At 40.3% G+C, this 14,315-nt stretch overlaps 1 protein-coding gene across 2 annotated transcripts in view; it reads left to right on the top strand.

The window, feature by feature from the left end:
- The window catches only part of LOC134212065 (hemicentin-1-like), a 258,752-nt gene extending 244,653 nt beyond the window's left edge, over positions 1-14,099 (top strand). For both annotated transcript variants that reach the window (XM_062689574.1, XM_062689573.1), the window contains exons 8-9: positions 11,241-11,812; positions 11,883-14,099. In XM_062689574.1, the coding sequence (XP_062545558.1) occupies positions 11,241-11,431 (191 nt within the window). In that variant the 3' untranslated portion in view covers positions 11,432-11,812; positions 11,883-14,099. The remainder of the gene's footprint in view (positions 1-11,240; positions 11,813-11,882) is intronic.
- The last annotated feature ends 216 nt before the right edge of the window (positions 14,100-14,315 follow it).

The following is a 14,315-nucleotide window of genomic DNA, read 5'->3' as shown; positions in this document are numbered from 1 at the left end:
TTTCAATGGTTTATTCCATCTTTTTCTAACCCTTGAAAAAGATGGAATAAACCATTGAAACGTCGGGCGTAGAAGAAATATGTCGTTTTAATAGCCAGTAAAGACTGAAAGCCAAAAAAATGTATTAGATATTTACATATCTGTTGTCAATGCAATAGCAAATTCAATACAATTGATATTTTGATTTTTCTTAAGATTGGTTAGTGGGAATGAGATGAAAGATAATGGAGCATGCGCCATGCTTTGTAGAGATTTAAATGAGTAGCAGATGCCCCAAACTAACATTATTATTTGAGCGTTGAGGTTACAAAATTGCATTAAAAACTTTTTTTTAATCGGCTCCGTAACGCCCTACAGCATTTGAGCCAACCAAATGAACGAATGAATAACAAAAAACAGAGTATGTTACTATTGTATTCAATCATGTCTATGTGTCAAATGCCTCGAAAACCAGAAAAAGTTATCTGCGGAAATGTTTTGCCTATATACTGTTGAAAACAATGGCAGAAAATATGAAATCAACCTATTTTAAAGTTACTCGCAAATTCGTTTGCGGACGAGTGCGGATGATCTTTAACCCGCAATAGAAAGATGAAAGCCTATATTTTCATGTGTGTACAATCTCGTAGCGGAATACGAGGGAGTACTTTTACTTTTTAATAATGAAGTTTGTTAAAACATGCCAAAAACTCCATGTTATTTATGTTTATGAAAAATTTCTTATTGTTAAATATAATTCATTTCAACTCATGGAGGCCCTAGGGCAGTCTATAAATGATGTTTTCTGTACTATAAACCTAACATTATTTGTGTTGTTCAGATTAGTCAGCAGTGGTAACTGATCTTGTATTTCGGCACGCTAAAAACCGTCAAACTAACATGATTTTTGATAGGTTGTCATTAATACTAATAAGGAACAAACGTAAAAATTTCAATGACAAATAATGGCGGTAATATTGAAGAATATTCTAAAAATGTAATACCATGCAAAATTTTGAAAAACGAGGAAGGGTTTTTGGCCAGCCATTTGTTCTAGCTACTCCACCGTGCGCTCTTCCGACAATATGTTGGTGGTAAACTTAAATTATGTTTTGACGTTCATGGTGTTGGAAGTAAGTTCGGAAGTAAAAAGTCGAAAGTCGGAATACAATTTGGTGCTGCCGGCACAATATTGCAACAAAAAAGTGGCCACCATCAGTTTTGGTTCGGTTCGATCGCGTGTGCGAAGTGCATAGTGTTTTTTTTCTGTAATATATTGAAGTGCTTTGTACGGGATATCCCCTTCTAGACCAAGACGGACTTCGGCAGCGACCCGGACCGTGTAATGATTGGATTTCGAAGTGTCAGGAAACCGGCCACCTATTTTTAGTGAAGGGGAGAATTTTCGTGGCACCACATCATCGTCGGTAAAGGGCATCACCACGCGGCAATTGTGACAGGAAGAAGAAGAAGAACAGATGAAACACGAAAAGGCAGATGTTCAGTTGAAAAAAAGCAAGGATTAGAGATTCGAAGAAACGGAACTGTAAAAAAATAGTTTTAGCGTATTAAAGTTATAAGCAGGGTGGAAAATGGTAGAGAAGTAGGGGAGAACGGTCCAAAATGCACCCCTTAAGCTTTTTCGAAGAAACCGACAACCTCAGGATATACGAACCCCAGAAAACAACAACCTAACCATAGTGTTCGGGAAAGGAGTACCGGAAAGTTTAGACGAGAACGAGATGGCGGAAAACATAGAAAGGAGCTGCTTGCAGAAACCAGATCCAAAGATGGCTGAGAGCACTAAAAGATCTACATCTGAAAATCACAAAAAGGATTCAAACAATATCCACAGGACAGGACAGCGACCAACTACTGTTTGAAATGGGATAGGACATCCAACAAATCATCGAGGAAAATGACCATCCAAGAGAAGCTACAAGATGCAACCGCAACCAGCACAGTGGAGTGTAAAAAAATGGATGATTTTGCAGTCTCCGCCCCGTTGAAACAAGAGAAGAACTCAACCACTTCTTAACGGAGAATTCTGTGAAAGGAGGAGTAGTTGCTGCAGGAAATATGGCTTTAAAAAGATGAATATTTCAAACTCACTCGTTACCGATTTGAATCAACTAGAAGAAACCAAGGCTATTGAGGAGTTGGCATTCTTGTACACTTATTAATTGATTACGAAGAGCTGGCTTTCGACAATCTTCTGCCTTTAGAAGTAGTAGAAATTAAGATACTAAAAGGATTCGACCTGATCACTCTCATCTCCGTTTATGTTCTGTCGGGATATGATTTGTGCAAAAAGGCAATATCCAAAATATTCGGTCATCAGTAGGATAGAAGACATGGAAGGCGAGATATTAGTGGGAGAGGACTCTCATGAACATCACCGTTCGTGGGACCCCCAACAAGACGATGGATTCCCAATTGTGTCAATGTCATCTTCCTCGACATGACTCAAGCTTTCGATTAGGTAAACCTCCAAAAGCTATTGGATACACTAACAAGCTTGAAGATTCCCAACAAAATTTTATCATGGTTACACACCTACCTTAAACGTCGTCGCATGGTGCTTAGGACAGCGGAAGGTGACGTAATCAGAGAAATCGGCGAAGGACTGCCCCAAGGATGCCCATTGTCCCCGAACCTGTTCAACTTCTAGACCACCAGCCTCCATAACATTGAAGTAGAAGATTGCGAGCTAGTCCAGTTCGCCGATGATTTCGGAATAGTCATAGCTGAAAAAACTAGCAGAGGCCATAGAGAAAGCCAATCACTATCTCTCACTACTCCGCACCAAACTGGACTCACTGACTGAAAATCAACGTCTCGAAATCGGCTGCAGTAGCATTCACGAAAAAAGATACAAAAAAAACATCCGGATTAATTTGTTAAGAAAATTATTTTGAGCTTTTTAGTGGAATGTTTTCACTTGTCATAAGACGAGTTTGTACAATCCCATTTAATTCCACCACTTAATTGTACCTTGACAGATACGTATTTCGACTGTCAAGGTACAATTAAGTGGTGGAATTAAATGGGATTGTACAAACTCGTCTTATGACAAGATCCGGATCAAAATAGGACTAGAGAGAGTTGAGGTTCAAAACACGCATCGATATCTGGGATACATCGTGGACAGAACTCTCACGCACAAGAAACACCTAGAAGAAGTGAGAACAAGTGCAGCAAGGAAACTTAAAATCATCAAACTACTCTCCAAAAGAACCAGCAATGCCAATCCAACATCACTCATCAAAATCGGAAATGCTATCATCCGCAGCAGACTGGAATACGGAGCCCAGATTTACGGAAATGCATCGCAAACCGAAAGTGGGGAACTGCCGTTAGACCCCAGACGAGAATGGATGGCACTGAAGGAAATACTCAAAAGTACCTTCCACAGCAATCAACTACAACCATTTATGAACAAAGCCATTCAGACTGGTACGGGAAATGGTTCATTTTCCTCCGAAATCGCTATCAAGTATACCCACATTGTATGCCAAATGCATCCCAAAGACCAGGAAATAGCCTTCATCAGCAGACGCCAATATTCGCAATGCCACTGACCGCAAGCACGAGTACAGCCAACATTCTTTGGAAGCAAATGTTCCTGGAAGTAAAAAACAACAAATACCAAGACTACAGGCACCTGTACACGGATGCCTCTAAAACATCGTCAGGAACTGGATTTGCAGTCTACGACAGCTCGGACCAGAATACAATCGCAGAAAAAAATAACAACAATTTCTCAATTACAAACGCAGAGCTACTAGCCATCCAAACCAAGGACTTCTAGAAGGCGGTCATCTTTACCGACTCTCGGGGAGCCGTTCAAACCATCCTAAACAAATCCAAAACTACTATATACTAGACTATATAGCATGGGAAGTGAAAAAGATCATGATGGAAGATAGAGCACGGACCATAGCACTGCAATGGTTACCAAGCCACCAAGGAAGTAATGGAAATGAAAAGGCAGACGAAGCAGCAGTTCAAGCTATACAAGGTAATCAAACGAAGTTTAACTCACTCATCCTAGCAGATGCCATCCGGCTAGGCAAAGCAGATATATGGGAAGACTGGAAATCGGATTACAGAAGAATCTCAGAAGGAAAGGGAACCTGGCAGTTCAGTTTAATGCACGAACCTACGGAGAAAAAATCATAACCCGAATTAGAACGGATCACACGAATACGAAGCAAAGGAGATACAAGTGGGGACTCGATCTAGATGAACACTGGACTAGTGGACCGGAACATCTTTGCCACCTCCTGTACTACTGCCCAAATCACAATACACAACGAGTGGACTATACAGTACTGGAATACTGCAAACCCCTTATCAACATCCTCACCGAGAACAACGAAATTGTATCATTCCTAAAAGCAATTAATCTGAACACCACCCTCAAAAACAAAGACGGAAAACACGATAACTGAAATGGCGAGATGGACCATGATTGGTCCCAGCCGTCTGACAACAGACATCAGAAAGGAAAAAACCCAGATTAATCCACCTAGCGGTGATGGCGCCTTTCTCGCGCAAAAAGGTAATAAATGTAGCCTTTACGCTTACACCTCGATGATGTACAAGAAAGGCAAAACAGTTACACCGACTAAAGTTGTGATAGAAAATTTACACTAGTAGACGACAGATGGCGCTGCCAAAAGTTTCTCGAATTTCCTAAGTTCGAATTTTGACTTTCGGACAATTTCATAGTACTATGAAACTGAACGAAGAGCATACTTACGCCTAAATGCGTGCAACACGAGCATCTTTTATAGTACGATGAAACTCTTAATGGGAAGCCACGGATAAAATATTCATAGATGCAAGGCATTTTTCATAACACATTATTGTTCTATGTGACTATGTCTCATCACTATTTTAATATTATCTATTTTTGCAATTTGCAATTATTATGAAATTCAATAGTGATCAACAGCGTTTTAGTCTCTGTCGGATGCAACTTGTTGCAAGAAAATCGGTTAAGAGTTTCTATGTGAAAATTTGGCTAATGTTTTTATGGCATTTTGTGCACACACACACGCACACACAGACACACACACACGCACACACGGACAGACAGACATTTGTTCAGCTCATTGAGCTGAGTCGAATGGTATATAACACTATGGGTCTCCGGGATTTCTATCAAAAGTTCGATTTTGGAGTGAAATGATAGCCTTTCAGTACAACTTAGTTGTACGAGAAAGGCAAAAAGTGAGAAAGACAAAAGAAAAAAGAAAGAAAAGAGAAAAAAGAAGTAAAACCGAAGAAAGTATTGTGTCGCCAGCACTAAATTGAATTCCGACTTCCGACGTTTTACTTCTGAACTTACTTCCGACATCATGAACGTCAAAACAAAATTTGAGTTTGCTACACGGAGAAACACTCATTAATGGGTACTTTTTCTTTGCTATCTCTTTCCCTCTGCTGAAAAAAATACCCATTTTGGGAGAATAAATGGATCTACTCATTTAAATGATGAAAGGTTCCCCCAAACACACGCGATGCGACAGTTGCGACGCGATTCTATCGCTTGGCGGCAGCGATTCTGTCGTCGGTAATATGGAAGCGTAAATACCAAATTGCTTGCAGCGACCCAACGATAGAATCGCGGCGACTAGTTGTCGCCGTCGCGGCGATGAAATCGCTTAGGTCTGGGGGAGCCTTATTCTCCCAAGGTGGGTAAATTTTTCAGCAGAGAGAAAAAGATAGCAGAGAAAAGTAATAAGTGAACGATTTTTACCGGGTACCAACCGGGGGTCTGATGTTTTGGTTGTGTTTTCGTAATATAGATGCAATCAGTGCGAAATTTTCAATGTTGGCTACGAAACAAACTGCGGTAAAGGAATATAAGTTGTAGTGGCTCGAATCTTCCTCAATCCTCCAGCTAGATTCGTCAGTCGCATACCGTCGAAGCTTGGCACGATGTTGTGGAACAGGAGCGGAACCTGATTTGAACCTTGATTTGAACGATCCACGCTGGAAGTTGGATGGAGGTTCTCCCGATGGAAGAATGCTTTAACATGCCTGTGTCTCCTAAGTTAATTTTTTTTCACATATTTTTAATCATACTCATTTGTACACTACACAAGTGTCAGTCCCGTGGTACCAACACGTTGTCGGAAAAGCGTTGTGGAAATCGACTGCCGAACTTCAATTTGGTGCCAGCGTCGTTGTCACCGACAAAACAAGCTCGATTTTGTGACAGATAACACCGAACAGTGCTGCATATTTATTTTATTTTTCCAATAATCTACTCTTTCTCTTTGTTCCGGGGAAATGTGTGTTTTTATAGAATGGACAAATGCATGTTTAAAAGTGTTTTTTGAAAAATAAGTTCTCGCAAAGTTCGACGAGTTGACGTGATTGAATGAAAATGCGACAAACGTACGCAACGAAAATGATTCCATCAGAGAGAGGGAGAGATGAAAAGTTTCCACGCTTACACCATTCTTTTTTCTTTTGTTTTTATTTATTCAGTCGAGTGCAATAAAATATTTTACACGTAACTGTTGATTTTTTTAGTAAATCGTATTTAACCACGTAAAACCACGTGTTAATTATTACAAAACGGAATAACAGTCCATTATCAAGTCAATCAAGTGTACTGGCCATTCGATTAGAATACGATCCGGATTTACGTCGCTACAATAGCCTCAGGACTGAATGCCGTCGGTTCCGATCGATTAGTGATGGAACTATCAGGAGTCAGTATCGCAAGCAGCTGTACGTGCTATAAAAATATCGAAGTGGTAACCGCAGCGCGAGTGCAAGAGGCATCGTGGTAGTATATTTGTTTATTTGTTTGTTTGTTTGTTTATTTGTTGTTCAAACCTCATCTGATAGTGATCTTAATGAAGACGTAGATGTGGAAAAGTCCTTTGAACATGTCACTGATAATGTACTCAAGAGGACATAAAACCACATATCTTTTTCCAATCACATATAACATATAGAATACAAAAATAGTCTCGCTTACTTACATAGATGCAACAAACATAAAATCAAAACAATCATAAACATAGTCAAACTTTTGTTTCTTAAAATTAAAGTGTGGTCAAGTATTCAGGTATCCAGTCCGTAAGGTACGATAATTGTCGTCACTCGTCGCGTGTTTCCAGTCCACCGAGAAAAAAAAATAGACCAAGTAGCAAAACTCTGACAATTGAAAAGTGATGGACAGAAACTCACCTTACTGTAGCTGTTTCAGACGTGGATTGAGTCAGGTTGAAGATGCAGCTGTTTAAGTCGGTTCTTGAAAACAGATGCAGAGATGTTGTAGTCAAAAAGCCAGTACACTTTGTTGAATTCTCTGGTTATCGCAGTGATGGGTTCGTTGAGTCCATAGTATGTTCTCCGAAAATCAGTTCGCAATGGATCTCTCGGTCGTAGAGTAACTGATGGAGCGTTAAAGTTCAGTTTTTCCAGTATATACGGAGCATCAACCACAGCTAACAATAGTTTCCCAGCAAAAAGTGCTCTACTGGACGCTCGTCGATCTCGTAATGATTCCATAGCAAGGAGACTGCAACGCGTTTCGTACGAGGGCATATTTGCAATGTCATTCCACGGTAGTAATCTTAAAGCATATCTTGTGAACTTTGCTTGAATGGCTTCAATTCTCCTTATCCAGATATCAGCATATGGGCACCAAACCACACTTGCAGTTTCGAGCGTGGAACGAACGAGCGAATAGTAAAGCGATCGTAAGCAGAAAGGTTCAGAAAATTCACGAGTTGATCGCATAATAAATCCCAGATTCCTGTTTGCTTTAGCAATAATGCTCGAGTAGTGATCACGGAAAGACAGATTACTATCCAGAAGTACTCCAAGGTCTTTGACGACTGTAACCCGTTCAATTTGTGTTCCGCATATTTCGTAATCCCATACAATAGGTATTTTTTTCCGATTGAACGATATAACTGAACATTTTTGAGCGCTTATAGTCATGCGGTTTCTTAGACACCAATTCTGAAACAGATCAATCATGTGCTGCAGCTCAATACAATCTTCCATTTTACGAACGACAATAAACATTTTTAGATCATCTGCATAAGCAATGCGAAATCCAGCAGGAAGTAAGCAGCATACATCGTTGATAAATATTGAAAATAGTAACGGTCCAAGGTTACTACCTTGAGGTACCCCTGAGCGATTAGTAAAGTACTCCGATTGTGTTGCGCCAATTTTAACAGATAACCGACGTTCAGTCAGATACGAGTCAAGCCAACGTGTTAAGCTTGATGGAGCTCCAAGGCGATCGAATTTAGATAACAGGATAATGTGATCAACTCGATCAAATGCAGCTTTCAGATCAGTGTAAACTGTGTCCACTTGATTACCCTCTTCGATATTAGTCAGACAGTGGGACGTAAACTGCACAAGGTTGGTATCAATCGAACGACCAGGAAAAAGCCATGTTGATCCGGAGAGATGTATGACTTCGATGCATAGAACAGGACGTCTCCAACGAGAATTTCAAGCAACTTAGATCCAGCACAGAGTGAAGTAATAATAAGTGAAGCCTTTGTAGTTATTCACGTCCCGTTTATCTCCTTTTTGAATACAGGAAACATATACGACTCCTTCCATTTTGTTGGAAATTTCGATTCAACGATTGACCTGTTACATATGATGGTGAGTGGAGTACAAAGTGCCATCGCGCATTTTTTCAACACTATTGATGGTATACCGTCAGGACCAGGAGCCGCCGAAGATTTCAATTTGTTGAGAGCATTAAGAACATCATCTTGAGAGAAAATGCATCTGCTATATTTAGCACCGCCACTTAGTTCGAGAAGTTTCCAAAGCACTAGCTGAAGAACTGAACTTTCTATGATGTTTCATGTGGCTGGTATTACAGCCAGAAGGAAAAGCTATCCTTGTTGAAAACCTGCAACGAGACCATCGGACAAAAAATTCCAACTTCGCAGAAGAGACCCAATATGTTCGAAAGGGTCAATAAACGCGGCCAGGTAAAAGCAAAACTTACTCGCATCTGGACTGCCCTCCAGGTAGAGGAAGGAGTGGAACTGGCATCTACGAGTACACGCACGAAGGGCAGCGATTCCCCCTGTCCATCCGCAATACGTGATACATGAACAGTCGTTAAAAGTGCAATTTCTCACTTTCAATGGGAAATATGAAAATTAGGTATTGAAAGTTTAAATTAATTTTCGTTCACTCAATGATGATCGGGTCAACCGGCGCGGATACGGAAGAGCAGACCGTTAACCGCTAACGAAACGTGACGGAGTTGCTGTCAAGCTGGCTTCAATAATAATGTGAGAAATCTGAAATAGGCAGAAAAGGAACCACCTATGCAGATGCCACGTGTCTTACCTGTCCGCTGTTACGAAGTAGAAAGTGACAGATGGACTTGCCGCCAAGGTGAGCCTACTGCGATGGTCGCGATGGCACTCGAGGAGAGTGCCGATTACGCAGTAGTGAGTAGCTAATATTAAGCTTGTTATACACTAGAACGTAAGAGCTCTTTCACACCCACACAAATAAGACCGCATGGTCTACGTGGAAGGTACGCCAAAACTATCGATAATCCAGCAACAGCTATCACCGTTGAATAAGAACGCTCTGTAGGGGTACGGTGCTGCGGTCTTGAAGCAATTGGAGGACGTCGTGAAGGAGTACAGAAAATGAAATTCTGAGGTGAAGAAAATCGTTGTAGCAGATACCGTTTGCATTAGATAACGTTACAGATTCAGCTATTTTCGTAACTAGTAGAGGTACTGGTTGCAGACGAGCACAGATTTGTTCAGAACAGCAGAAGCCGTGCTACAGGTCACTCCAAGATTGTGTCGAATCATGCTATAATTCCTAAAATGAGAAGGTCTTCGGAAATCATTGTCATAGTGCTTCAGATGATGAAACTTCCAGATGAACTTCGTGCAGCAAAAAGCGGTGAACCGTTCAACACTGTTGCAGTTCTGAACCCTGCCTTCAAATCATAACAACTTGTTTGGGGTTGGGAGACGCAAGAAAATGCAAATCTTCCGCATTGAACCAAACACCAGCTGATATTGCCTCCATATAAAAATTTACTCGACGGTGCCCAAACTGCTTCCGAGTGAATCCGTTGAAAATCCAACAATTAATGGGAACAGAAGAACGAATCAACGTCGCTGCGTCATTCGAGTACACCGGTGTCAAATATGCCGGAATTGATGCAGTACAGCAGGAGAAATATTTATCAAAGCTGGTCAAAGGCTATAGAGCAGTTTTTATGTGTATGGCGACAAAGAATATACACCTGGAGCTGGTATTTGAGCTTATTACAGAAGCGTTCCTGGCTGCATTGGAGCGTTTCATCAACTGACGAGGGTTTGTACGCAGATTGTTCACATATAATGGAAAAAATATCGTTGGGGTATCACACGAGTTTCTATTGACAACACCAAGATGACATACATCGTTGATACATTACCAATTTGTTGGTGCCAAAAGAGATCGAATGGTGTTTTATCTCTCTTCGAGCATCAAATTTCAGTGGCTTGTGGAAGGCTGGGGTAAAGAAATTAAACTCATCTGAAGATAACTTCTTTAAACGACTATCTGAAGATATTCCACTAAAAGAGCTTAAATAATTTTTCTTTTTTAAACGCTTTTCTGCATTTTGAGAAGTTTACAATTGCCTTGACTGGTAGACTATTAGTAGACTTGTAGAGACTATTCTGAATTTGCGTCAGATAGAGAACCATTTTCACTGTTTACTGTTCGACATTCTGGCTACTTGCCGGGCCACGTTTGCGGTATAAGCGATGGATGTTTTCCCCAACAGTTGATGCCACTCATAGTTCATTTGCCTACTCCACGTACCGTCCACCATCTGCACTCCACCATAGATGGTACGCAGCACTTTCCTTTCGAAAACTCAAGGTGCGCGTTGGTCCTCCACGAGCATCGTCCAGGTCTCGATGCATGAGTCTCTCTTTGTTTCCTTATACCGAGAAAATGCGTGCTTTGAAATAAGAATCGTCATTATGCCAAAAGGCCCCTCGTACATATTTGAGTCTAGGAATAGCACACTCTGGGGAATAGTTTTCTGGGAAGTGATACGTTCTGGCTTTTATTTTTCTGTCTGGATAATAGTATAGAAACGGTATATACATAATCTATATCCATCCGACATAATTCGGAACTTCTTGAATTAATTCATTAAATATGATTTCGAACTTTTAAACGAACAAACTGATCAGTAATCATTTCCCTTCTCATTGCAGACTTCGTCGCCGAATCGCCGTACCATGATGTCAGCGGACTGCCCGATCCGTACATGGAGCAGGACGAGGTGAAATCACCGGGCCCCAACCAGCATCTCTCGATGAGCTACGACGACGCTTTGGCACTGGAAAGTGGATACTCGACTCCGAACTCGCGCAACCGCCGTGTCATACACGAAATTGTCGTGTAACAGGACAGCGCGTGCAGAAGAATCGGAAATCAGAATCACCGGAAAATATAAAACAAGGACACGCTACAAGGATACGCTGGGAACCAAGACGAAAGGTCAGAATCAGTAAAACCACGAGAAACAAACTCTAAGCAGCACACTCACAGAGATTAGTTCAAATTTTTTAATCGAATCGATAGCCGGCAGCAATGGCGGTTGCATAACTTCCAAGAAAATCGTTAAAATTGTACAAACAGTTTATCAGAGGGCAGGCATGCTGCAAGCTACACTGCACGAAAACGGAAGGGTGAATACGAAAGTTTATACATTTAAAAATAACGATCGTCTGGACGAAACGGCTTCAGCCCAAGGGCTCTGTTTGATCTCAAATAACTCTTTCTGGTAAGATTTTTTTTAGAAATTTGTCACAGTTGAAATCACCTAAAATGTTTTTTTTTTCTTACTTTTGCAGAGGCAATCGCTGGATGGTGCGGCCAAACTGTGATTGTAAATATAACCATAAGCGTAAATAAGTTTAGCTCCAGTTATTTTTATGAAGCGTGTTTTACCCAGAATAAGCAACAGATAGGCAAATTCTCACATTGCATCGACGATGGAACAAACGACACGGAACGGCAACTTTAAACCAGACGGCTGGCAAGCTTTGGCAGCAGAGCGGTTGATCGTCTCCGTAGTGCGCGAAACCGAATGTGCCATTATTTAATGTGTGTGTAAATGTCAAAATATCAGAAAACACATCGACTTGGGACGAAATAATTATGTGAGGATGCAGAAAAAGAGAAAACACAGAAATATGAGATAAGATCGAGTCACACGCTACTTGAAGATATGTGAAATTTGAAACTCCAAATTATGAATATCGTATGAGATTAGGGGTAACAAATAAGAAGTAAAGTTCGCTACTTAAGGTAAAGAACAAAGCTCGTTCAAGTCGAATGGATGCGTTTCCAAAAGTCGTCAATACATATTTTGTAAGATATTTTAAGGCAAAATGGTGCCATTCTCAATTCATTTCGAAGCGGTTGCTACCTACTTTCGGTTCGGGTAGTGATTCACTCTTGGAATGAGTTCTGATGAATCTTCCACCTAATTGTAGGAATATGAAGACGTGACACATGACAACAAAAATTAGTTCTAGACATTTTCTTTCTGATAAAAGTTATCTCATCATAGAATTATTGAATCTTTATATTGAACCGCAGCTGGAACAGTAAACCGGATTAGTGCTACTGTGGCGTTAAGGGCAACATTTCACAGGTGATCCAATTTATATTTGAATTTATACAAAATTAGTTTTAGATCAATTTGAATAAAAGTACATTTACATACCATTCTATATTTTCTAAATAGTCCAGAGTTGTAATCTGATCGCAGCTGAATTAGTAATGCAGATAATAAATTTCCCCTTAAAATCATAAGGCACTACTCCAGCAGCTTTACTGAAATAGTAATACAAAGTTTCTTATGAAGAAATATGCGTTGTGTCACTTGCCAGCTGTAAAATTCGTCCTCCTCCAATCGTATCTTCAGTGTACTACACACTTTAAACTCCTCACGTTAATTGTGTGAGATTAATTCAAAGTTGTAAAATGTAAATTGCCTTCCTTCTCCTTCCATCTCCTCGGTAATGTTAACAACTCTTCCCTCCGTAGTTTTAACGAAGAAAGAAATATGCTCGTTTTTCTACTTTTAATTTTAGTTGCTATTATGTACGATTTAAACCCAAACACACCGATAAGGATAAGAGTGCTAGGCGAGAAATGAGTAATTAAAAACTTGTACATACCCCAACAACTCCCCCCACCTTTCCGAACAGTGTTTGTGACTGGTGGAACCGCGCGTTGAGTCTCAATGTTGTAAAAATGGAACGAAAGTGTTGCAGTTACAGTTGCAAAACACCTCCCTGGTTCTACCAACCCCCAATGTTCCCTTCCATCCCGCACAAGCTTGTTGAAAAGTCAACAGGCACTAAATTAAAAGGGCTAATCGTCGTCACCACTTCATGCGCCAGCGGCCATCCCTCTCCCACACTCTGCCTGAGCGGAAGGAGAACCAGCGCGAGCCATTCCGGAAACGAGCAAGACGACAAATGACTTCTTTACATTCTGTGCAAAATGCAGGGACGCGGGAAAATGCAACTCAGTTATGCATTGAAACACTTTTCGAGATTTGAGGCGGAAATATTGAAACAAAAAAAAAACACAGAAACCAGGATAAGTTTCTGCTTGCAAGCAATTTATTCGACGTAAGCGAGAATAAAAAGAAACACAAGAGTTAACGAAAGTTATAGCAAGAGTTAACGATGAAAGCACAACGAACGATAGAAGAACAAGCATCTCAGTATCAATTAGTGGAAACTTTGGCTCAAAAAACAGCTGGTGGCATAGAAGATTCAAATTATGATCCTACTGAATTGGAATCAGAAAGCACTCGGTAATAAGCGCCTGGCTTAATTAGCGGGGAGTCGTCGAGTTCTTTCTGGCTCCATGGCGGTAGCATCGCGTCCATATAGTAGTGAGCGAAAGCATGTTGTGTAAATATATTGACTGAAATTATTATTATTGCTATCAGCGGATCTACTTATTTTAGTACGATTTGTAAGTACACATTTTAGATGTTAGGAGAAAATTTTTTGAAGGAAATATAAATTTATTTTTAATAAAACCAAGCTTTCTGTTTAGATTTTCTATAATTTTCCGAAATGCATTTCGATAAGCACGGACACAAAAATGTATTCAGTTATATTTAAAATAATGACGAAATTGCCGTTGTTGTGTATAGAAGTTGTCCGAAAATAATCCTCAATAAAATCAAATCACCTGCGAATTGATTTGATCGTTAATGGTTAATGGAAATCTTCAAGCAAACACCAAGGAATGCTAAC

The sequence above is a fragment of the Armigeres subalbatus genome, chromosome 2 (genome assembly GCF_024139115.2).
Source record: "Armigeres subalbatus isolate Guangzhou_Male chromosome 2, GZ_Asu_2, whole genome shotgun sequence".
NCBI classification, from domain to species: Eukaryota; Metazoa; Arthropoda; class Insecta; order Diptera; family Culicidae; genus Armigeres; species Armigeres subalbatus.
Note: the sequence above shows the minus strand (reverse complement) of the source record. Positions and strands in the feature narration are given on the sequence as shown.